The sequence below is a fragment of the Meriones unguiculatus genome, chromosome 3 (assembly GCF_030254825.1).
Source record: "Meriones unguiculatus strain TT.TT164.6M chromosome 3, Bangor_MerUng_6.1, whole genome shotgun sequence".
Lineage (NCBI taxonomy): Eukaryota > Metazoa > Chordata > Mammalia > Rodentia > Muridae > Meriones > Meriones unguiculatus.
This window is the reverse complement of record NC_083351.1, coordinates 156,962,194-156,989,388: the sequence shown is the minus strand read 5'-3', so window position 1 is coordinate 156,989,388 and position 27,195 is coordinate 156,962,194. Positions and strand designations below refer to the sequence as shown.

The window sequence follows — 27,195 nt, the reverse complement described above, 5'->3', positions numbered from 1 at the left end:
GGTGGGGGTGGAAGGAGGATGAGTTTTCTGAGTTCAAGGACACCTGGTCTCCAAGCCCTCATAGTTTCCTAACATTTAGATTTCCCACGTCATACTTGCTTTTAGTGATATATTAGGTCCAGTCCATTTCTCCACGTTGTTCCAAGATCTCTGCTCCTGCCTCTGTTCTCCTAACTCTGCCCTTCTCCCTCCTCTGCCTCTCACCTTCTGTCCTCTGGCTCCTCCCTCTCTTTCTGGTTCCTTTCCCTTGCTCAACATTGTGGCTAGCTGCTTTATTTTGGCATGTTTACACAAAGTTGAGACAGGTGATGCTTAGAAAAAGTGTCTGGATTGAAACCAGAGAGTGGGGGAGAGTAATCAGCATTTGAATGAACAAGGGTAAAGTGTATACATTCCAAAAGAACGTTATAGCAAGGTTTCCCCTTTAAGTCTAATAAAAAGCTCCTTTTCTTTCAATACAATAGTAATTATGAAAGCTGTTAGGTAAAATCTACATGTGCAATGTCCAACAGGAGGCTGTGTTTTGCTCCTGAGCCAGTTTAAGAGTCTCTTTTAAAGAGACAGTAATTGACGTGAGAGTTTTTAAGTTTTAAAGTTTGGGTTTTTCTTTTTTTACTGGGAGCTTATTCTCCCCACCAAATTATGATAAAGTATGACTTAAGGGGTGTGGATACTTAGATTAGTTGGGTGACACTTGTTTAAAAAAAAGTTTGGCTATAAGGCATAACTGCCCATTCTATATAAACAAGGGGATAGGACAAATAGCTACAACATATATAAAAATCTAGGGGTAAACCTCAAAACAGGTACAAGATACCTATGGTATGCTTATATTCTAAATTAAAAAAGAATTTATATAAAGGTTACTTAAAACATGCTCAAGGCAACCAACTTGTCTCTAATGAGAGGCTTCTCTAGGGAAATAGGTAGCAGTTTGTTCTAATACAACAAGCACTCAAGACCCCCCAAAAGATATTTTAATCTATCCAACCTTGTTTGGATTTCAACAGAGGACCCTAGGGAAGATGCTCAATCCTCACTCAGAAGGGCATATCTGATAGACACAGGAAGCAGGAAAAGACAGGAAACAGGACAGGAGCCTACCACGGAGGGACTCTGAAAGACTCTACCCACCAGGGTATAGACTCATTGCTAAACTTTGTACAGAATGCAGGGAATCTTATGGAAGAAGAGGGAGAGAGAAACACCTGGAGGGGACAGGAATTCCATAAGGAGACCAAAAGAGCCAAAAAACCTGGGCCAGAGCTCCAACCAAAGACCATGCATGAAGAGGATCTAGACCACCTGCTCACCTTCCAAGAAGATTCCCTAGTAAGGGGAACAGGGGCTGTTTGTGGCATGAACTCAGCGGTGGGCACTCTGATCACATCCCCCTGGAGATGTGCAGCCTCGCCACAGCCTTGCAATGTAACCAGTCCTGATGAGACCTGATAGGCTAGGGTCAGAAAGAAGGGGAGGAGGACCTCCCTTATGAGTGGACTAGGGGCATGGGGGGAGCAGAAGGATGGTGAGTAAGACTGGGAGGAGACAAGGGAGGGGGCTGTAGACAGGATACAAAGTGAATAAATTGTAATAAATAATAACAAATAAATTGAAAAAAATAAATAGCTCTGAAATAAATTGAATGGATTAATACATGAACACATTACTTACATTTCTTTTCACTTTGGTTAATTAATTGTCAGAATAAAACTATTGAATCTAATGACTTCTTATATCAGTGAACTGTGATACAAAGCAGTTTAGCACACTGTAGAAACAGTATGGCTAATGCAGGCTTTCACAAAGGGACAGCAAAAAAAAAAACAAAACGATTCTTGGTAATGATACACTTGTCAAGGAATCTTTGAAATATTAAGCTCTTTATTTTTCTTATATAGAATGTCTAATTAATTTAGACAGTGAGTTTCAGACCTTGGGAAAGGAAAATAGTGCCATGTGTATTTTAAGAGTGAATTCTACCATATATTGAATATACAGAACAGTTTGGAAGATGAACTATTTTAGTGTCAAGTGAACTGACTGACAGTAATTACTACTCGTACAACCAAACAGCATGTTTGATAACATCTTAGTAACAAATACATCTGCAGAACATATTTTTCAAAGCAGCAAATATGTTAAGCTTCCACAAATAATTTCATTATACTTACACAAGCATCCCTTATTTTTAGATTTAAGAAGTTAGCACAGATTGCTAAAAAATCTCAAAATGACCCCATTAAAGATAAGAACATGTTCATATCAAATTATTGATCATAGAAAGCAAAGAAACTGTTGTGATTGTTCTTGGATGCCTCAAAGAACTTGAATGCAAGGACATATTGCTGAATATACCAATGACTTTAGACTTTCCACTTGAAAAAATTCTAGTTAGAACTGACCTGAAATACTCCTCCTTAGGACCAATTATCATAGTAATGCAAGAAAAGATGAAAACTGCCTAGGAGAAGAATAATCAATAATCATATGCAGATGTAAATTTACAAACCACATCAACCAGCTTAGCAAAATATTCAATAGTTTAGTAGTGGCACTTTTATCTTGGGGCCTACCAGTATCTATCTATTTTGACTGAAGGCCCATAAGACAGAGGACATTTGCCTCATATTGTACTCGTATTAGTAATATGCCGGGATTATTTGATGTTTTATGTTCATGGTGTCACTATTAATTCCAGTGTTCTTATTTAACTAACACAGTTCTTGCTCTGATAAACTCTTTGTCATGTATTAAGTAAGACAAAAGTTTTATTCTTCTCAATCATTTAATATATATTATCATAAAGATCATCCTAAGTGAGTTATCAGAGAAGCAGAAAGACACACAGAGTATATATTCATTTATAAGTGGATATTAGACATATAATAAGATGTAATAAAATCTGTGCACCTAAAGAAACTAATCAAGGAGAAGGGTAAGATGATCAATTCTCATGCACAAAGGCAAAGGGGATGGACATTGGAAGAGGGAGAGAACAGGCAACAGGACAGGAGCCTGCCACAGAGGGCCATTGAAAGACTTTACCCACAAGGTATCGAAGGAGATGCTGAGACTCACAGCCAAATTTTGGGCAGAGTTCAGGAAATCTTATGATAGAAGGAGAATATAAAAAGACCTGGAGGGGACAGGAGCTCCAAAAGGAGAGCAACAGGACCAAAATATCTGGGCAAAGGGGTCTTTTCTGAGACTGATACTCCAGCCAAGGACCATGCACGGAGATAATCTTGAACCCCTAGGACCTTTGCACAGATGTACCTCATGGCAGTTCAGTGTCCAAATAATGGGAACAGGAATTCTCTCTGAAATGAACTCAGTGGCTGGCTCTTTGATCACCTCCCCCTAATAGGGAAGTAGCATTACCAGGCCACAGAGAAGGACAATGCAGCCAGTCCCGACGAGACCTGACAGGGTAGGGTCAGGTGGAAGGGGAGGAGGTCCTCCCCTCTCAGTGGACTTGGAGAGAGACATGGGAGGAGATGAGGGAGGAAGGGTAGGATTGGGAGGGGATTAGGGAGGCAGTTAAGTGGGATACAAAGTGAATAAACTATGATTTATAAAAATATAAATAAATTTTAGAAAGTGAAAAAATTTAAGAATAATGAACTTTTAAGTGTAAATTTTCTTACAATAAAAATAGTTAAATGTGTTAATAAAAAGTCTGTTCAAGCAAATTGGGCACCCTAAAAGACATTTGACATTTACTTTCAAAATAGTAGTTATATAAAATGGCAAAAAGAGGAGCCTTAAACTACAAGGGAAACAAGAATATGAAGAGACAAACGTGACAATGTGTCAGGTAGTCAAAACCAATCAAATAAAGACTGCATTATGACAGAATAGAAAATGAAATTAAAAAACTTCTCAGTTTTATAGTACTTTCTAAAGGACAAGCAGACAATTAAAAAGTAATTTTTGATATTGCAAAATGTCAACTGCACTCAACGTAGGCATTGGTTATCTGCTTCAATCTCCAGGCAATTTCTTATGAACACATTGTTAATTAATGTATTTATGCCTTTTCTAAGGGCATATATGTGCAAAAATTAACGATTGAAACTATAGATAATTTCTAGTATCATCAGAAGTGAAAATTGATACATTTGTAGTAGTTGCTTTAGTTATTAAATAAAATTCTAAACTGAGTAGAAAGAAATAAGTAAACATCTATAGTTAATTAGCATTAAATAAGATTTAATTGTTTATAAAACATTGTGATATACTTTGAACATTAAAATATTTGCTTTGATTTATAGATTTATAAAATGATTTATAGAGTTATAAAATCATGGTATATAATATACTATATAATTACACATGTTTAATATCATATATATTATATGTGCATATATACATCTGTTTTTATATATGTTCACATATATTTTGTATATGCGTGTTTATATAATTATATATAAAACACATGTATATGTATGTATGCATATATAGATGCATATATAGATGTATATATGCATACATACATATACATGTTATATATATAAATATAGAGACATGAATGTGTATATATGTATTATATATTATAATTATAATATATTTATACTTATAATTATATATTTATTATTACATATTATTTATAATTATATAATATGGTTATAACATAATTACATATTATATGATTTTAGATATCTATAAATCAAGTATTTTAAACATATATGACATATATCAATATATATACATATATATGTGATATGTATATATATTGATATATGTATATAAATATTTATATATGAAAGCAAAAAAAATAATGTGCTACAAATGGAGAAGTACAGGAAGGAGAACATGTGCTCACCGTATCATATATACTCGCCCGAAAATTTAAAAGGTAACTAATCTTTATAAAACCCCATACTATGACAAGTAGGATTCTGGAAAAGAATTTAGGTTTTTATTAATTTGTTCTCTTTTCAGCTTGGCTTGCTTCTTCCATTGCATCCACTACATCCGACACCTTCTGGAAACTTTATTTGTTCACAAAGTTTCTGCAGGACACAGTCCTATGAAAAACTTGATGACGGTAAGAATTAAAATAGATTATGATTTTGTTTTTCCTGGGGAACAATATACATTGCATCATTGTGTTAGTGTTTTAGTTGCTGTGAAAAAAATATACCATGACCTAAAGCCCCTATGTAAGCAAAGGGTTTATTTCACTTTCTGTTCACTAGTTCATCGCTGAAGGAAGCCAGCAGAAACTCCAGCAGCAGAGGCTTTGAATGTGCTGCTTACATGTTTCCCTCTCTGGCTCGTGCAGCCTGCTTTCTTATGCACACCCGGACCACCTGTAAGGAAGAGTTATGCCAGGGGTCTGCCTGCCACTGACAGAGTGGCCTGAGAGGAGATAAGAAGGAGTGAGTCAGGCCTGGTGATCAGGAGTATCTTTTAGCTCTGACTGGCCAGCAATCAGGTTTCTTCTTTACGCAAGTTTCACAGAACAAAGACAGACTAATGATTATCCAAAAATTACAGATTATATTATTTTTGCTCTGGACATGTGTTTGATTCTTTATTACATGTCTAGGGTTACAAGTTCAGTCGCAAATAGAACAGATGTTACTTGTATTATCAGCCCTATAACTTCAATTCAAAGAGTCTAAAAAATGTCTCATCAAAGCAATCACATTATCCTATGATAACCTTTTATGCTGACAGTATTCGTAGTTTTAATCAATTCAAACAAACAGAAAATATCTGAGCCCATCTTTTCATGAATGAAAATACTAATACCTAACTCCTCATATTACCCTTTCACCATCTATGCTATAAAATAGAAACAAGATAGTTTAGTCAACATATCTTATTTACTGAATTCTATTCTAGGAAGTATCCTGCCTGATCTCCTATCTTTAAACTTCATTCTAAGATAATCTAAGCATATTGTGAAAAGAGGTCTTGAATCTGTCACCAATTAAAGTATCTCAAAGTTTGTCCTGTTCCAATTACATTGTTTGAGTGTTTTTAGGGACAGATACCTCACAAAGATTCCTGGAGTCATGACGTACCTTAGTGCTGATCTGTGCTTATCACAATCCACAGAACCTAAGGAAATCTTCCAAATAGGGCTAGATAAAGTTATTTCCCTAAAAACGGAAGAGATCTTAAGTTTAAGACTTTCCTAAAAAGACTAACGCTTAAATTTCTCAGGAAAAGTCATAAAATGAATCATAACAAAGGAAGTTCCCCTCCTCCCAAAAAAATGCAACACACTGAGAACAAAACCTAACAGTGAAAGACAAAAATGACAGTGATCTCAGCATTCTTCTCAGCTTTGCTGGAATTGTGTCAAACAGCTATGCTGGCTTCATGACTTTTGCCTTTTCCAATGGATATGTCTGTGCCAGACCCATGACCCATGTAATAGCCGGCCTCTTCGGTAAAATATATGAAAAGAAGAAAAAAAAAAACTCTACAGGAACACAGGATATAAAGTAGACAATGCCTGAAAATTTATTCAATTTGAACCTTGAATCAGATTCCTTAAATCTATTTGAAAAGGAAGCTTCCGGTGTGATGCTAGAACCTGCCATGAAAAAAAAAGATAAGAATCAACAGGTGCCAAAGGTTAAGAAGCTACCAAAAAAATAAAAAATAAAATAATAAAAAGCTTTCAAACACTACATTGAAAACATAATTAATACTACTACCCAGCAATTAAAAGCAAGGAAATCATGAAATTTGCAGGCCAATGGTTGGAATTAGAAAAGATCATCCTGAGTGAGGTATCCCAGAAACAGAAAGACACACATGGTATATACCAACTTATAAGTGGATATTAGACATATAATATAGCATAAACATACTAAACTCTATAGCACTAAAGAAGCTAAACAACAAGGAAGACCCTAGGCAAGAGGCAGAAACCTCACTCAGAAGGACAAACAGTATAGATGTTGGAAGTAGGGGAAGACAGGGAACATGACAGGAGCCTAGCACAGAGGACCTCCAAAAAATTCTACCCAGCAGGCTATAGCAGCAGGTGCTGAGAGTCTACAGCCAAACTTTGGGCAGAGCGCAGGGAACCAAGTGAAAGAATTGGGAGATAGAAAGACCAGGAGAGGACAGTAGCTTCACAAGGAGACCAACAGAGCCAAAAAACCCTGGGTCCAGGGATGCCTGCAGAGACTAATGAATCAACCAACGACCATGCATGGGGAGGACCTAGACCTCACCCCACACACTCAGATGTAGCCCCTGGGCAGCTCAGTCTTCATGGGGATTCCCTAGTAAAGGGAGCAGGAGTTGTCTCTGACATGAGCTGAGTGGTCAGCTCTTTGATCTCCTTCCCCTGACTAGGTGACCTAATGAGGCCACAGAGAAAGAGGATCCAGACAGTCCTGATGAGACCTGATAGGCTAAGGTCAGATAGTAAGGGAGGAGGACTTCCACTATCAGTGTACTAGAGGAAGGACATAGTGGGAGTAAGAGGGAGGAAGGGTGGAACCAGGAGGAGATGAGGGAGGGGGCTACAGCTACAATACACAGTGAATAAATTTTAATAAATAATGAAAATAAAGAAAAAAATAAAAATTAATATATTTCATACTACGTACTTTCTATAACTTTTTTGTCTTCTTTTACTTGTAGGGTTGTGCATTTTATTGGGGATTCACTTCTTGGATGGCTTATTATATTAATCACCCAAGATATACACCACCATGTAGGTACCGTTTCTCCTTAAACAACCATATGCTAACATCCAAGTGCAGCTCTTATTTACATGAGAAGCAAACATCTTGTATTTAAGAGAATAATTAATGGAAAAATCAATTTGCAGTTTCTTCTATATCATAATCTATTAAAATTTTAGGTAGTCTTGAAAGACTAAATATGGCTGACATGGATATTTTCTATCTCTGTAGGAGTACTAAGAAATTGCTGGTTGACTGTTGAAAAAGAGGCATTGAAATGACAAAAAAGTAAAAAAATAAAAAAGCTTGTTTGACCGCTGCGTCACTAAGGCTATTAAGAAAGAATCAGTTTTCCCCAGAAACGAATCCTCTAACAGGTGCTAATCTTAAGTGGTCAGGCTTAAAAACATGTGCATACAAACAGTACTAAATGAACCCCAGACTAAGTGTGTATGCACACAGTATTTATATATCCATACATTTATTACTATCTAATATATATACAATGTATAAATACATAATATATAATGTGGTATATATGTGAATACACACATATTACATATAAATACATATGGATGACCTCCACGAGTACAACACGGAATGGTTATAGACTCCCCTACAAATAAACATATTTAAAAAATTAAAAGCCATGTCTTGGTCTTATGATAATTACGAAGCATTTACAAAAGTGCAGACTACAAAGCAGATTCAAAATGTATACAAGTAAAATAATAAATATGACAGGTACAAATAAAAGAAATAGGGTTGATTTTCAATTACAAAATTAAACAACGAAAGGACCTCAAGAGGTGCTACAACTTGCTGGACTATGTTGAACGTATGTTTAAAATGAGAACTTTGTTAGGCCACAGAGGAGGGCTTTGCAGCCAGTCCTGAAGCTACCCGATAAAACAGGATCAGATGAATGGGGAGGAGGTCCCCCCTATCAGTGGACTTGGAAAGGGGCACGGAGGAGATGAGGGAGGGAGGGAGGGAGGGACTGGGAGGGAATGAGGGATCGGGACATGGCTGGGATACAGAGTTAATAAAATGTAACTGATAAAAAATAAAAAATAAAAAAAAGAAAGTGAACAAACTGTAATTAACATAAATAAATAAATTATAATAAATAATAAACAACAAAAAAAAAGAATAAAAAAAAAAAAAGAGAACTTAGCAAGATGCGCTCTGCTTTCAGAAAGCCTAGCAATACACAGGTAATTTTAGATTCCATTTCTTTTCTATGTTATTAGAATACAACAAAAAGGAACAAGAGTAAACAAAAATAATTTGAGCATTTAGAAATTAAAACAGATATTAAGTTTCAAATGCACATGGATCCTGTAATTATATTTGTGATGTCTTCAGTACAATGACCCAGATAGAAATGCTTGCTTCCATCTCATCTTCTCTTCCCACTTACAGCATTTGGAAATGGGCAAATAACAGTTTCTGCTATCAACTTTTTGGTATGTATTGTACAGTTTTCTTTTTGATGTTTTTAATTTTGTACAAAAATTGCAAGATCCATCATGTTGAGGAAAATCTGTGTATGTAGAAATTGTGTTTAGCTATGTAGAAAATATGTATTTTGGGCTGGAAAGATGACTCAGAAGATAACAGCACTCTTCCAGAGGGTCTGGGTTCAAATCCCAGCAACCACATGGAAGCTCATAACTGTCCATAGCTCAAAAATCTGACCCCTTCACACAGACATACAAACAAGAAAAACAATTTACGTAAAATAAAAATAAATAAAGTATTCCTACCAAAATTCTGCAGTACTTTATAACCATAATTATTGGAATATATTTACATTTAAATTTAGGATCCATGATCTTTTTGTTATCATCTACACTTTTGTGAACTTACAAAATTCTGAGGACAAATATTTTTATGAGTCTAATAGAAAAATATCAAAAACTATTTAATAAGTTATCAGTTTATTTATTCTGTAGTTAGAAAAAATTGCATCTGTTTATATGGTTCTTTTTTTAAATTTTTATTATTAGTTACATTTTATTAACTCTTTATCCCAGCTGTATCCTGCTCCCTCATTCTCTTTCAATCCCTCCTTCATCTCCTCCCTGCCCCTTTCCAAGTCCACTGATTGGGGAGGACCTCCTCCCCTTTCATCTGACCCTGTTTTATCAGGTATCTTCAGGACTGGCTACAAAGTCCTCCTCTGTGGCCTAGCAGGACTACTCCTCCCTTGGGGGGTCGGGAGGTCAAAGAGCCAGCCATTCAGTTCCTGTCAGAAATAGTCCCTGTTCCCCTTACTATGGGAAACCAATTGGTTACTGAGCTACCACGGGCTACATCCAAGCAGAGGTTCTACGTTATATCCATACAGAAATTGTGGTATTTTTACACAATGGAATACTACTCAGAAATCATAAATGAGGAAATCATGAAATTTGCAGGCAAATGGTAGGATATAGAAAAGATCATTCTGAGTGAGGTATCCCAGAAGGAGACACACATAGTATATACTCACAAACACACACACACACACACACATATATATAGTATATACTAGTATATACTTATATAATATAAGATATGATAAACATAATGAAATCTATACACTTAAAGAAAATAAACAAGAAAGAGGATCCAGAGTAACATGATCAATCCTCACTTAGAAAGACAAATGGGATGGACATTGGAAGTAGGAGAAAACAAGTAACAGGACAGGAGCCTACCACAGAGGGCCTCTGAAAGACCCTACCTAGCAGTGTATCAAAGCAGATACTGAGACTCATAACCAAACTTTGGGCAGAGTGCAGGGAATCATATGAAAGAAGGGGGAGTTAGTAAGACGTGGAGAGGATAGGAGCTCCACAAGGAGCAAATATATCTGGGCACAGGAGTCTTTTCTGAGACTAATACCTCAAGCAAGGACCATGTATGGATTTATTTAGTTCTAAGGAGTAGTTTACCAGGGACTGGCTCTTTATAAATTGTTATCATCATGCTTTTTATCTTCACCATTTCATGTGAGCAAGCATGCTTATTCATTTCATTTTATACTAATTATTTCGAGCACACAATTTTTTTCTTTTTTTGAAAATAAATCAGTCTATGAGGCAAGTATCTATATGTTTATTTTGGCTTTACTTTTTTGACATATTATGTGTTAGCCCTTATTGTAGTAATGACTAAATTTGCACACAGTAGGATAGCTACATTTACTAAGTAAATATGAAATATTACTAATTTTTAGAATTTCTTTAAAAAGGCAATGCACATTAAAAATTCAATTTTCCCAGAAGCAGAAAGACACACATGGTATATACTGATACTCACTTAAAGTGGATACTAGACCTATAATACAGGATAAACATACTAAAATCTGTACACCTAAAGAAGCTAGACAAGGAGGAGATCCCTGGGTGAGATAATCAAGTCTCACTCAGAAAGACAATGGAGATGGACATTGGAATAAGGAGAAAACAGGAAACAGGACAGGAACCTACCACAGAGGGCCCCTGAAAGACTCTACCCAGCAGTGTATCAAAGCAGATGCTGAGACTCTTAACCAAACTTTTTGCAGAGTGCAGGGAATCCTATGAAAGAAGGAGGAGATAGTGGGACCTGGAGAGTAGAGGAGCTCCACAAACAGAGCAACAGAACCAAAATATCTGGACATAGGAGTCTTTTCTAAGACTGATACTCCAACCAAGGTCCATTCATCGATAAAACCTTGACCCCCTACTCAGATGTAGCCCATGGCAGCTCAGTATCCACGTGGGTTCCCTAGTAATGGGAACTGGAACTGTCTCTGACACCAACTCAGTGGCTGGCTCTTTGATGCCAGACCCCCTCCCCCCCATGGGGGAGCAGGCTTTCCAGGCTGCAGAGGAAGACAATGCGTCCAGTCCTGATGAGACCTGATAAAATAGGATCAGGTGGAAGGGGAGGAGGACCTCCACTCTCAGTGGACATAGAGAGGGTCAGGGAGGAGATGAGGGGTTGGGAGGGAATGAGGGAGGGTGATACAACTGGGATACAAAGTGAATAAACTGTAATTAATATAAAAAATAAAAATTTAATTAAAAATTCAGTTTTCACACTGTACATTATTCAGACAAGAATATCCTTGTACCTTATTTTTTCATGTTTTTATTACTAATTCTTACCAATGAACTACTCAGAAAAGTTTGGCACAGAAAATACTTTCTTTGAAAACTAAAATAACCACATATTTCAATTCTTACATAGAGTTGGGTTCTTGATATTCACCTATGGTTATTGCTCTGATTTTTCTTAGTCCTACTGCAGTCCTCATGGTTATGTTCTCATTTTGGTGTTTTGGTGTAATTACGATTCCCTTCATGCGCTATTGTTGAATTATTGCATTTTTCTCCAATGTGCTATAACTATCTACCAATTTCTCTATCAAATATAAAAGGCCCATGCAAAAATATAATTTTGAAGATAGTTTTTCTATAAATTTATGTCAGAAATATTCTATAGTAAATACATAACTAAACATAAACAAACTTCTAAAGTCTTGAAACATGCAACGAATTTGTTTTCTCTCCATTGATCTGTTGGTTATTCTTGTTTTCATTTACATTCATCAATTTTATCTTATATACAATCCTGAGAAAAATAGGTGAAGTGAAGTCTAGCAAGATAATATTCTTGCAATCAATATTTGTAATAGTAAATACAATCTAATGCAAATGTAGTGAAGAGAAACGTGGAAATATTAGAGACGTTCTATGACCTTCCTTAAAACTGAAAGCAATGAAGATAATTTTACTCAACAGCAAATCAGAATTCGCAAGTGAGAAATAAGTCTTCACTGAATCTCTTGCAAATATAAATTATGATGATAAGTAAAATAGAGTTGTTGACTCAGGATATTCTTAATATTGCTAGGTTTGCCACACAGATATCAATTTCTTATATAATATCTAAATTCAAAAGATCTACTTGCATTGCAAACATAACTAGGTAACTTGAGGATAGTTTATTCATTCATAAAAATGAATAAACATGTTTAAGACTATTTCATTTTAATGAATGCTCCAAGTGTTTTTTATTCCTAAAGAAATTAACATCTCTGTTTTTGTTCAAAGATTGTAAATTATCTTGCATTAAACTAACAGAAAAAACTTCAGTCAATTATTATATAGGATGATCAAAAGGAAAATGATAAGTATTAATATATATTTCAATCATATATAACTCATTTGCAGGTACTAAATTTTTCTTTTAAAATTATGTTTGCAAGAATGATATTATCTTTATTGCTTTATATACTGTTGAATATTAAAAATAGGACAGTCATTTTAATTTATTTTGCTTTACTTGATGTGTAGAATAGACCGTTACCTGGTTTGACAATATTCAAACCATTTTGAATGTATGACAGTTTTTTCTTGATCACTTGTGAACACATTTCCCCTTACTTTACATTAAATATAATTCATCATTTTGCTGCATATCACGTCTTTTTACTGAAATTGTTACCTAATACTTTAAGAAGATTGGCATAGGTTACAGAAAATGTTCACAAAATATATTTATATTTATATAAATTTATATAAAATATATTTATTTTGTGAACAGATGTCTGATAAAATATTTCTTTACATCTCACAATAGTAATTCTAGGTTCTGAAGTATTTTTTTTTTCTGTTTTTGAACTCTAATCTTTATCTCTTAAATATGTGCAGGAATCAAACACTCAAAAAAATAAGAATATATTCAGAAAAAAATGTATAGATGTTAGAATCACTGTTCCTATTAAGTACACATATAGATTTTATTTTTTAATACATTGTGTATTAATTTTTTCATATTTCCACAACCATATTTTATTCTCTAAAAGCAACCTGCTTTAAAAGCTACAGAAATAAAGTAAAAAGTCAAAATTCTAAAACAGACTTCTTTGCATAAGTAGTACATTTTAAAATATCATTTCAACTCCACTTAGCTTTCATTCTGTAAAGGCAATCATGGTTTGCCAGTCATTTAAACAGCTAACATTCAGGAGGGAAAAAAAGTGTACCCTTGCCTTTTTTCATATCTTCAGTTATTAATGAGATGGAAGGAAAACAAAACTCCATACAGGCTTGCTGAGTCTTCAAATAGCTCTTGAGTTTTGTTCTGTCTCTAGTATCAACATTTGTTATCTGTTTACATGTATTTCCTCTCCCTGTTATGATAAAACACAAATATTCTTAGAAAAGAAAGCTGTTTGTATGTGGTGCTGTTTATCTTGTAAAAGCATAGAAGAACCTCAAGCATAAAGCAGGTGGAGTTGATTAGGCAAATGGATGTGTACAACGTATATCATAGCTTGCAATACAGGCAGAGAGCTGGGGCTTGTTCTGATGAGCAGAGAGACCAGAAAACTGCTTTTGGATATTTCGTGAAGAAGTCTGTGCCTTCATATTCAGTTGGTTAGGATTTGAATCAATACATATAGTTTTGAATTTTTTCTTACTGAATACTAAGTTAAAATTCAAGAGTCTGTCATATGTTGTTATTCCCACTTCAAATTCCCTGCAACTACTTATATAAGTAATAACCATATAGCTATATTGGTATAGTGCATAGAAATCTTTGATTACAATTGAATTTGGTTGATCTTTGTAAAGAAACCAACTTTAAATGAAGTTGAAAAATGAAGACACTGAAGAAAACAGCAAAGACCATGTTGAGGAAGTCGGTTTGTCGAAAAGATTCTAGTTTCTGAATACCACAAATGGACAAAGGGTGGACATCTTAACAATGTCCCTCAAGGAGAAAGGAGTAAAAAAACTTCTTCTAAACTGAGGTCGGACCTCTGAGGCCCGCAATGTTTCCAGTGTTATTAAAATACAAACAAACAAACAAAAACAAAAAAAATTATAAAATAAAATTAATATAATGTTTATATTTTATTATTTTGAAATTACTGTTTCAGAAAATCTTCTAATAGACATAGTCATGACGTAAACTAAAATCAGTAACTACTAATGGGCCATAAAAATTTTGATGGTCCATAATATTAAAGCCAATATATAAAGAATTCATGGAAAAGATGCCACTAATATATTTTGCGTCATTACTCATTCCAGTGTAAGTTATCGATCTTTTGACTTCTCAAAACTCAGTGTATGATTTTGAAAGTCCACAAAATGAGGACTGGTTGCATCTTCTGTGGCCTGGCAAGGCCACCCCATCAGGTGAAAAAGAGTAGGCAACAGAGTCCAACTCAGAGACAGTTCCTGCTTTCCTTGCTAGGGAAATCCCAAGAAGACTGAGCTGCCTATCGGCTACATCTGAGCAGTCCCTTCCCCCCAGGCTACTTCTAGACCCTCCAATTGCCCCCCTCCCCCCCCCACACACACACTCCACAAGACTCCCTGCACTCTGCCCAAAGTTTGGCTGTGAGTCACCGATATCTGCTTTGATCGATCCCCTGGTGGATGGAGTCCTTCCGAGGACGTTTATGGTAGTCTCCTTTCCTCTTGCTTCTCTTCAACCACTGCTGTTGTCTACTCTGTCTGCCATCCTGAACGGTTAATTTCTTGAGTTCTTCATACATTCTGGGTATTAGCCCTCTGGCAGAAGTAGGGTTAGGGAAGATCCTTTCCCAGTTTGTAGGCTGTCATTTCGTTTTGTTGACAGTGTCCTTTGCTTTACAGTAGCTATTCAGTTACATGAGGTTCCATTTATTGATTGTTGATCTTAGAACCTGAGCTGTTGGTGTTCTGTTCAGGAACTTGTCTCCTGTGCCAATGAGTTCAAAGCTATTTCCCGCTTTCTTTTCTATTGGATTTAGTTTATCTGGTTTTATGTTGAGGTCTTTGATCTGCTTGGTCTTGAGTTTTGTGCAGGGTGGTAAATATGGATCTATTTGCATTTTTCTACATGTTGATGACTGATTTCATGCCGGTGCTGCCCCTGCTGTCTTAGGCAACCCACAAGGAGACTGAGGTGTCCCTGTGCTACATCTGAGTAGGCAGTCTAGGTCCTCTCCGTGCATGGTCCTTGTTGAGTTATCAGTCTTTGCAGTGCCCCCGAGGGGGGACCCAGATTTTTGGCTCGATTCGTCTCCTTGTGGAGCTCCTCCAGGTCTTTCTATCTCCCCCTTATTCCAGTAGGTTCCCTGCTGAGAGCTGCACCCAGTAAACCTGCATTAAATATTTTTAAAAATTTACAAAATAATTTCTGAACAAAATCTATGCATTTACAACAAATGACATATTGTAAAAAACTGTGATAATGAGGTACATTATAGAAGCAAAAATAAAAATTATAAATTATTCAACCAAATCCACAATGAAGAAAACAATTTATAACTTATTAACTAAAATTTTATTTCTAATAGTCAATGCAAATAAAACAAATTGATTCAAACAGTTTAGGGTTTATTTTGAATCTTACAGTTAAAATACTATAAAATTTTTACTTAAAATACTTTTGAAATAATTATTTTCAAAAATAAATATTCATAGGTCTTTATTTTACAAAAACCATTTCAGTTTCTAAAGAAAGTGTTTTTGAAGCAATACAGGTTAACAAGTCATATCAAAAATTAAAGTATGTTCAAGTGGGTTAGGAAAATAAAATTATTAAACTAGTAATTGTAAAAATATAATTTTAAGAGCATGCCAATGTAAATAAATAAGATTTGTGAATATTGAGATAGTATAATACTGACCTTAACAATCAAATAGCATTTAATTCAAAGAAACATGCAATAAACATTAAAATTGAAGCTAAATCCTCAATTCAGCATAATTAACAAATTTCATACTTAAATATCTCTCAAATTTTATTTATTTATTCACTTTACATCTTGACTGCAGCCCCCTTCTGCTCTCCTTCTGGTCTTGAGGACGTCCTTCTCCACTGAGGCCAGGCATGGCAACCCAACTAGGGGAAAGTGATCCAAAAGCAGGCAACAGTCCATGTCAGAGACAACCCCAGCTCCATTTGCTAGGGAATCCACTTGAAGACCAACCTGTTTATCGGTTACATATATGTCAAGGGCTTAAGTCCAATCCATGCATGTTCTTTGGTTTGTGCATCATTCTCTGTAAGCCCCCATGGGCCTAGTTTAGCTGACTCTGTTGGACTTCTTGCTTTAGATATATATAAATATGTAATATATATATAGTTATATATATATATGATAACATTATATTCAGAAATTAATGTAATTATTTAACATGACTTGTTTATAAAAAAGAACATCCTTTAAATAATCTACAAATGAATTATTACATGTCTTTTTGCGTCTTCCTTTGAATGGAATTTGTTGACTGGAGTTCCTCCTCCTACTTTTCCTCTTCCTCCTCGTCTTCCTCCTTTTTCATTTTTTTTCTTTTCCTATGTCTCTTCTTTTCTTTGATTGACAACAATATTTTGTAAAAGTCATAATATTGAGCAGCAAACAATGAGCACATCCACTGGAGCAATCCTGTATTATATGTTATTGGTTGTCAGGTTCCTATTTTATATTCAGCCATAAAATACCTGAATAAAATTATAAGTTATTAAATAATTAATATCTTGATATTATTCATTTGAATAATGAATCTAACATTATGTTCAAATAATAAATTGCCTAATGAGGATTTTATCAAGTCACAAAATAATTATTATTTTTTCTTTAAAAACCAATTCAAAGGTAAACTCCATTAGAATTTCCACTTAACTATCATAAGAGCCACACTGATTTTATATGGAGAGTAAAACATGTTATATTATCCAGTACAATTTCAATTCTACCACTGTAAAAGCAAATTCAATGATAACCCTCAGGACACTGTTACCACATGCCAGTGTAGAATGAACTGGTTTGTTTTTAATGATGTTACTCTTTTTACCAGCTCTTCTTTTGGAATATATACAGTTTACCCTTGTTCATTCAAATGCTTATTTCCCTACCCCACTATCTGGTTTCAATCCAGACATTGCATTCTGATGCTTATTCTAAGCATTTGTCTCAAGTTTGTGTAAACATGCCACCATTTGTTCTCTGTGTCGTCAATAAATCAACCAGCCACAATGTTGAGCAATGTAGAGCATAGGGTGGGACATTCTTATCTGGAGGGGAGGAGAAGGAAGCAAGTGGGAGGAGTAGGAGAGAGGAGAGATTGGCAGGACAGGACTTGGAACCATGAGGAGAGATGAACCTGACTAAAAGCAAGTATAATGGGTGAAATGTGAATGGTAGGAAACTATGAGGGCTTGGAGGTTTAGGATGGAATAACTTTTGTCCTGCATGGTGCTCTAGGTTAATTAAATAAATCCTAGTCTCTGTGTGGTGATTTGGGTATACAGCTGGTTTATGGATAACCACTGCTTAATTAAAAGCTAAAACAATAGTATATATTAATAACCCACAACATCAACTACATCTTTTATTTTTGTTTTTATCCTTTCTTCATCTTTAGGTACATTATCTGCTACTTACCTAGCCAAACTGTTCATTATTTACATGTTTCTGATTCATTTGCTGTACTTTAAATCATTGGAAACCAGGATAATGACAATAAGGAATTACCAGGCCACAGCATCTCTATGCCAAAAGCTTAGATGCTGCACTCTATTGCAATCAACTAAGAAACTGAATTGAAATCAACAGTGTATCAAACTAATACTTGCACTGAAACCATTTCTCTTATAGTCATGAAGTATGACTGCATACTGGTATTAAGTCTCACTTTGGAAACATATGCAATAGCTATATGCTAGGAAGACTACCAAATTAATATGATGAAAGCAGGTAGCACTGCCAAATTAACAAGAGCACTTAAATCTGGTTATCAGCCTAGCATATAATACTTCAGAATTTCTATCTCGTTGTAAACAATTACTAGTGGATGTGTGTGTGTTTGTAGCTTTTTAATGTTTTAATGTTTTTTAATTCCATATTGTTAATTAAAAACTTGCAATATATTTTGCAGATTTGTGAAGCTGGAAATCATTTCATCAATACAATGTTGGCTCACCCCAATCACACAGGTCAGTTGTTTTATTTTAATCTAGGTTTCTCAATCCTTTCGTACTTAGTACATTTACCTTCATTGCAAACCTTGAAACATGTCAGATAGGTTGAAACTAATGTACTACTTCTGAGAATTGATAGAAGTGAAGAGGAAGATGATCTTTTAAATTTTAATTCATTTTTATATTGTAGAACATGCAACTTTTTTATCATATCATCTTTTGTTTCACACTTCTGACTGTTTTGAGGATCTAGAATTATATATTCCTTGGGACTTTCATTTCCTCCTGTAAATGTTTTTATTTCCTCATGTATGGAGATAAGATTAAAGCTGTTTCCAAGCCTTTTTTATTCTTTCTGAACTCTTGCTTGCTGGTTCAACTTAGCCTCTTCTGGCACAAACTATTCGCTAAGCTGACTGATTCAAACTGGCTTGTTTTGGTTTATGACTTAATTATTCTGGCTGGCCTCAAACTAACTCTGGCAATATGTTTTAATCTTCTGAACCCTTCTCATTTTTGAACTCATTCTGTCTTCACCTGTGTCCAGCTTGTTTTCTCTGCACCTGTCTTTATAAGATTGTCCTGGCAATAATCTCTCTCTGGAGACAAAAAATAAAACAAAAAAACAAAACAGAACAAAACAAACAAACAAACAAAAAACCTTTCTTCCCTTTTGTTCATTGCCCTTAAGTAATTTCTCTTTTGTGTCATGTTCCTGTGATAATTAATATATTCTAATTCTGACTCATTTTGTCATATTTTTCACTGATTCATCACTTTTGTCCTTCAAAACTTTATTTTCAAACATGGATGTTTAATTCCCTAAACTAACCTTACCTTCATTGTTTGGGATTAAAGGGAATAGCTGTATACCACCCAGATCATATTATAATCCAGAGTGTGACTACATTCTAGACAGATCACATAGATAGAGAAAACCTTTGGATGTGATCTCTTGCCATAGCAGTCATATTGCTAGATTAAAGTCCTTCTATACCTTCTTTTTATAATTTTTATTGTATATATTTATTCCATGGTAGTTTTCTGTAGATTACATTCTATGAAAAGGATACTAAAGTTTAGTAAGGATGCGAGGGCCACTTCTGAATTCTCAAACACTCAGGAAAATCTACATATCGTAAAATATTTTGACTTAGGTTGGCCATGCCTTCTTGCAAAGGAACTGTTTGAACTTAGCACTTTCCTGGCCTTTCTGTTTAATGCTGGCCCTATTATGAGCTTTAGCTCTCTTCACATGGCTGGTGATCATCATTCTCTACATGTTGTCATGTGACATTTTACAGAAGACATGATAGGCATTTGTTTATTCCAGATATGGCACAAGACAGACCAAAGAAACTGTTCCACCTAAGTAAGTTTTGGAAAAAAAAAAAGAATTTATTATGGTAACAAGCACAGAAGGCACATGAGTGGAAGATTTTTATAGGACCATGTGCAAGGCAAAGAAGATGAATCAATAAAAAAAAAATCTACTCCTGCATGTGTAATCTCACAAAACCTGTAATCTTGGATCTCTCTTGCAACTTGAGTCTTTTCTCCTTACAAATTGTTTTGTTATAGGCCTTAGGATTTTGGGTACTTCTTTACTCTTATGAACAGCCTTCTCTTATCTAACAAGGATGACTTCAAGTCAGAGAAAATAGCTATGCTACACATGCTAACAATGAGGCTTTGGCATTCATATTTTACTTTTACTTTTCAGTTATTATCTATATTCTGAACTATATTTAAAATACATTATGTTTACTAAATTTCCACTTAGTTCTGTTCTTTATATTGAACCTGAGTATCACATCCATCATTATTACATACCAGCATATCATTATTGAACAGCTACAAATTTGTCTTCCTTTTACAAGAAACAATCTATTCTGTGTTATATAAGGTCTTATTGAATGTCCCCAGAAATTTCAATTCCAAAAAGGCATTCTAACGTGATGATTCTTTAAAAGTTCCTGGTGAGAATTTCCTCAAGTGTCTCAGGATGCAGATGATGAGTTGATGAATGCTTATACATTTTCATTCAGGGAGAGATTCATACATATGGAGAAAAAAATGACACTAAAATTAGAGATTAATAAATGCCTCAATAAATGTCTCCAATGACATGTCATATGCGGCATCTCAAGTCTGTAATAAACAATAAATTTGGCCTCACAAATATGAATTTAAAATGATAAAGTCCATGTTAAGACTAATAAAAACAAGACATCACCTTGCTCTAGGTCTCTGTTTGGCCTCAAAAATACCTTAGTAGGTATGCTGAGAGCTAAATCTTCTGGAAGCAATACTTTGATAAAAACAAGTGAAATCTTGAAGTCTTAAGACCAATCTACTTGGTATACCATTTCATATTAAAAGCATTTTAATATTTAGTGACTGGAAAATGACTCAGTTAATAAGGTGCTTTCAACATAAACATAAGGAATGTGTTTTTTTTTTTACAATTCAAAAAGGTATATATTTAATAGACCTTTTTTAATTTTTATTTTTTTAATGTTAGTTACAGTTTATTAACTTTGTATCCCACTTATAGCCCGCTCCCTCATTCCCTCCCAATCCTACCCTCCCTTCCTCATCTCCTCCTTGCCCCTTTCCAAGTCCACTGAGGGAAGGATCTCCTCCCCTTCCATCTGACCCTAGCTAATCAGGTATATTTAGGACTGGCTGCCATGTCCTCCTCTGTGGCCTAGCAAGACTGTTCCTCCCTCAGGTGGGGAAAGGGCATTGAGTTTATGTCACAACAAGGACATTTGCTCAACCATGTTTGTAGCAGCTTTATTTGTAATAACCAGAACCTGGGAACAATCCAGAGGTCTATCAAAGGAGGACTGGATCCAGAAATCATATTACTTTCACACAATGGAATACTACTCAGTAATTAAAAACAAGGAAATCATGAAATGTGCAGGTAAATGGTGGGATCTAGAAAAGATCATCCTGAGTGGGGTATTCCAGAAGGAGAAAGACACACACAGTATATACTCACTTATAAGTGGGTACTAGTCCTGTAAGATAGGATAAACATACTGAAATCTATACATCTAAAGAAGATAAACAAGAAAGAGTACCCAGGGTAAGATGATCAATTCTCACTTAGAAAGACAAAAGGGATGGACATGGAAAGTAGGAGAAAACAAGTAACAGGAAAGGAGCCTACCACAGAGGGCCTCTGAAACGTTCTACCTAGCAGTGTATCAGAGTAGATGCTGAGACTCATAACCAAACTTTCAGCAGAGTTCAGGGAATCATATAAAAGAAGAGGGAGCTCTACAAGGACCAAATATATCTGGGCACAAGGGTCTTTTCTGAGACTATTTCTCCAAGGAAGGACCATGTATGCATATAACCTAGAACCCCTGCTTGGATGTAGCCCATGGTAGCTCAGAGGAACTCATTTTAATCCTCACAAGCACATTAAGTCATATGTGTTGATGGATGCCTATAAGCACAGTCTTAGTGAGACTGAGGCAGGAGGAATCCTGGTATTTTTTGGCCATAGAATCTTTTCAAATTGACAAGCTCTATGTTCAAGGACAAAAATCTATCTCAAAAAATAAAGTGGAGAATGACAGATGAACAAAGTTAGCAAAACACACACAAGCACACAAAACCCTACAAAACTTCCCATAGTACTTTAATAGAAAAAGTTATAAATTAAAAATAGATGAGGCAGGGGGACAACTGATATTCTTTGCAAGAGGTTTATTAGGAGGGATATGGAGGATGTGGGTAGCGGGACATGGTGGGGGGAAAAAGGGGGGAAAGAAAAAGGGGGGTGCCCCAGAGAGAGAGAGAGAAAGAGAGGGAAAGAGAGAGAGAAAGTAAGTGAGTAAGAGAGAGAGGGGGCAAGAGAGAGACCACGTGAAGGGGTGGGCCCTTTAAGTCCCAAGGTAACCATGCCCTCCAGGTGTGGTCACCTGGCTGGCTGAGGACACATGATTGGTTGCTGGGCAACCCAGAAGCAGCTTGTGTTCCAAAATAATAACAGAAACAACCATAGTAATTGTTACCTGAGAAAATAATTACGCAGAATGTATCAAATTAGCAGTCCCCATACTTAAATATTATTATAACCAACAGCAACTATATACATTTAAACATCATTGTCAATACACTTATGTATTGTTTATAACACATAGTCATCATGTAATCCTTATTTAATTTTTAATTTTAATTTTTTCTTCACAATTTATTCAGTATATATACCAATTGAAGTCCTCTCCCTCCCCTCCCCCATTCCTACCCTCCTTCTCTCTTTCCCCTATCCCCTTCACCTCGTCCATTGAAAGGGGGACTTCTCTACTGTTGCCATCTGCCCATAGCTTGTTAAGTCTCTTCAGAACTGCCTGGATCCTCTTCCTTCATTGCCTGGCAAGGCTGCATCACCAGGGACAAGTGAGGGAGAGAGGGGTGGGAATAGAGGGACAGGTAGGGCACAGGAACCCCACAAAGAAACTAGCAAAACTAAAAGATCTGAGCCCAGGGGTTCCTGAAGAAACTGATGCACCAAGGAGGACCATGAATGCAGAGGACCTAGACCCCCTGCTCAGACGTGGCCGATTGGCAACTCAGTCTCCACGTGGATCTCTGAGTGGAGGGAGCAGGGGCTGCTTATCATGTAATATTAAAGTAGCGAAAACAACTGCGGATTTTTGAATACTTGATCAGTGTTCCACGCCTATGAACTAAGCATTCATTATCTAGAGGCTTATCTCAGATATTCTCATGTGCATCTCTTACCTCTGAATTGCAATGATTTATCGCTAAATTAGCTTGCTTAATAAACTGTCCTTTGTCTACTCTACAGTCCTTAAACAAAGTGTTTACATATGTTCTAAGAGAATCAGCAACATGCTTATCCTTGACATTAAGTAAACAGTAATGAAATCTGGGAGTTATTTCATATATTTTTATTTTGGTATTTCAGGAATTATTATTATATTATTGAACTAATATTATTCCACTAATATTATTATATTATTGAATGCAGCATGCTGACATTTTACTATGACTTAACACTTGTAGTTAAATGTGATTAGTTGATTTGTTATCTGATTAAATTTTGCTCTGGAGAATAAAAGAGTAATTTTATAATTCATATTTTCTTTTACAAGTGTCACAGCTCAAAGTTCAACTTGAAATCATTACAAATTTATGTTCCCTGAAAAAAATTACTGGGAGTAAACTAATGAATATCAAGTGATAATGTGCTAAATATAATGAAAGCTGTAAATAATATTTCTGATTGCTTAGCCGAAATAACCTGTGTGGCATTTCTGAATATTAACTATATTGATTCAGGATAACCCTCAAGATACTTTCAGACTCATCTGATATAAATGACATCCTTATAAATGTTCCTTTGAATTTTCATTAATTCAATAAAGATTTTTAAAGTATTTATACTTTCAAGCACATATACTTTGACGTTAAGAGAGACTGTAAGAAGCCATGGAATTACCAAAGCATATTTTATAATTCAGGAACAAAACAGCAGCAGCTGTTGTGTTATACAGAATAATTGCTATATATCATTCATTTTCTTAAATTGTTTATTATTTTTATTAGTTTATTATATATGTATGTGTCCTACAATTTTACAGTAACATTGATGTAGGAATATTAGAAAATGATTAGCCATTTTCTTTGAGTCAAAAGGTCATAACATTTGAAACTGGGGCTCATCAGGGAAATTTATAAAATAAATTGCTATGGATGAATGCTATTCCATGTGTTATATGATTGCACTCAAGAATTTAGTATTTAGTATTTAGTAATTTAGTATTACGTGTATTTGCGACATAATTGACACCTTTTTTTCTTTTCCAAAAGGTAGCAATGCATGTTTCCCAAGTCCAAATTATAACCCCTTTACATGGATGTTTTTCCTGGTTTCCTGTCCTAACTATACTTATGAGGTATGATATTTACATATGGAAATAGCTGAACTGCTTTCTATACACACTGAACCCACAACTTTATGCTTTGAATATATTATGCCCAACCTGCAGGTATGTCTTTTCTAAAGATATTGGCAGATACCTAAATATATATACACTTAAGGAATTTGTAAGATTTATATTATATAAATTAAGATGTATTGGAATTTTAAGTTTACCAAAGATTTTAAAAGAATGTTCATTTGTTTTATGGATGGTGTGATTTTTTAAAATTTATTTATTTTTATTAATTACAGTTTATTCACTTTGTATCCCCCCATAAGCCCCTCCCTCCTCCCCTCGTGGACTCATCCTCCCTCCCCCTTCTTCACGCATGCCACTCCCCAAGTCCACTGAAAGGAGAGGTCCTCCTCTCTTTCCTTCTGATCTTAGTCTATCAGATCACATCAGGAGTGGCTGCATTGTCATCTCTGTGGCCTGGTAAGGCTGCTCTCCCCTCAGGGGGAGGTGGTCAAAGATAGTCCAACCAGTTTATGTCAGAGGCAGTCCCTCTTCCCATTACTATGTAACCCACTTGGACACTAAGCTGCCATGGGCTACTTCTGTGCAGGGGTTCTAGGTTATCTCCATGCCTGGTTCTTGGTTGGAGTATGAGTCTCTGGGAAGATCCCTGGAATGGTGTGATTTTATGGCCTTATGAGGTTCATATGTTTAAATGTTTTGTACCCATAACATTTCTAATGTTTTGATCTTTCAAATTACTTATTTAAGACCATAATAGTAAAATATCTAGATGAGCCAGAGGTGTCTGTTAACTTTGGAATTTTATATTAACAGATTGGATCCTGGATTAGTTTCACAGTTATGACACAAACACTTCCAGGTAATCTTAATATTTACTGATTATTAATCGACATCAGTACATCAATCCCTTCTGAGAACAAATTACTCTCCATCTATTGTAGATGTATTTGCAAGTGTATATTGTATATACATTTTTATTTTGATAGTGAATTTTTAGTATTAAAATACTGATACATTATTTAGTTATACAACTGAAATTTATTTTTAGGTAGAAAATAAAATTGAAGTGTTTTTGTGGACTGTGTACTTCACTTGAAGCAGCCTCTTGTGTTACAAACCTCATCTGCTACAAACTGTCCTTGGGAATGCTGATTATGAAATCTTGAAAAGTTAGTATTTTAATACAAAGAGGAAAGTTGAATCACTTGAGTGATATATTTAAACCAATATGTGTAATATCAATCTCCTTTTTGTTCCATTTATTAGTTATGGTTATCATTAATTTAGTATACAAACATACACCCAGAAGGTTATTGTAAACCTGATTTCTTTTAGAAAGGCAATATATAAGGAGTATTTCTATTTTTTTGTTTATTCTTCAAATAATTTTGTACATATACGATTCTAAGCCATTAATAGCGGGAACTTAATAGGAAACCATGTTACATTTGGGAAACACTTTCTATTATATTTTTTTCTATTGTTTTAAAATACAATTCATTGTTTCCACTACAGGATTATATTAATTTGATTGTTCTGTTTTTCTTTCAGTTGGTATTTTTACAATCTTAATGAGTATCCAGATGTCTTTGTGGGCGAGAAAGAAGCATAAGATATATCGGAAGAAATTTAACTCATATGTGCATAGGAAATCTGCCATAATTCCATTCATATTATAAGAAAATGTATTCTAATTTGAGCAAGATGAGCAGCATCTAAATTCACTCAGAAAGGCTGAGGAAATGATTATCATCTATTATAATGTAAACAAGTTATTAAAAACAAAATTTTTAAATAGAAAATAATGATGGAATTTAGCTATATTTCCAGTAAGACGTAGAGATATTAAAAAGTGAGGAGTTAAACTGGACATGGCGACTCATGCCTGATTGACAGCACCCAAAGCTGAACCAAGAGGACAGCATGAGCATGAGTCCATACATGAAGGGCTCATCTTACAATTAAAAATGAAAGGATATAAACAGAAGATATTAATATAAAATATTAAAAAACATTGAATTATGTTCATGGGCTTGATATTAAAATAAGTAGTCTTATTGCATTAATATTCATAGCACTATTTCATGAGGTAATTAAATTATCTGGCTTCTGTGCTGGCGAGTTGGGTTGGTGCTTTAAAATTTTTCTTGCTCTTCTGATCTTTCCATGTTGTATTTCCATATGTCTTAGAAACCTTAGACTTTGTGGCAGGTTTTATTGAAATGTTTCCAGTTTTACATTGCTAAATGATTAAACATTTTAATTGATGGACATAATTGTTACCCATGAAATATCACCTTTAAACTAGGCAATTATATTATATTGTGTGACAGAAAAAAAACAGTCACCCAAATACTATCACTTTCCTGCAGGAAACTGTAGATCACAAACTCTCATAAAATTAACAATTCATCCAATATTAAAAAATTAACATCCAATATTCATTTGTTCTTGAAAAATGTGTACCAGAGCTTGAGAGACACATCTTGGTTTTACTAAGGAAAAAAAATAACCTAGCTCATACAAATACAGAGAATTTAAGCATGTAATGTAAACAATGTTAAATTTACACCTAGCATCTCTGTCTTACCTCATGGCTCCATGGAACATGATGCGAT

General features: G+C 35.0%; 1 protein-coding gene across 1 annotated transcript in view; it reads left to right on the top strand.

The window, feature by feature from the left end:
* Tecrl (trans-2,3-enoyl-CoA reductase like) overlaps nucleotides 1-26,649 on the top strand; it is a 76,912-nt gene extending 50,263 nt beyond the window's left edge. Inside the window, exons 6-12 of the mRNA XM_060378730.1 lie at nucleotides 4,948-5,053; nucleotides 7,621-7,693; nucleotides 9,090-9,133; nucleotides 18,587-18,644; nucleotides 24,486-24,571; nucleotides 25,391-25,436; nucleotides 26,129-26,649. Of these exons, the coding sequence (XP_060234713.1) occupies nucleotides 4,948-5,053; nucleotides 7,621-7,693; nucleotides 9,090-9,133; nucleotides 18,587-18,644; nucleotides 24,486-24,571; nucleotides 25,391-25,436; nucleotides 26,129-26,256 (541 nt within the window). The 3' untranslated portion in view covers nucleotides 26,257-26,649. The remainder of the gene's footprint in view (nucleotides 1-4,947; nucleotides 5,054-7,620; nucleotides 7,694-9,089; nucleotides 9,134-18,586; nucleotides 18,645-24,485; nucleotides 24,572-25,390; nucleotides 25,437-26,128) is intronic.
* Nucleotides 26,650-27,195: the final 546 nt, after the last annotated feature.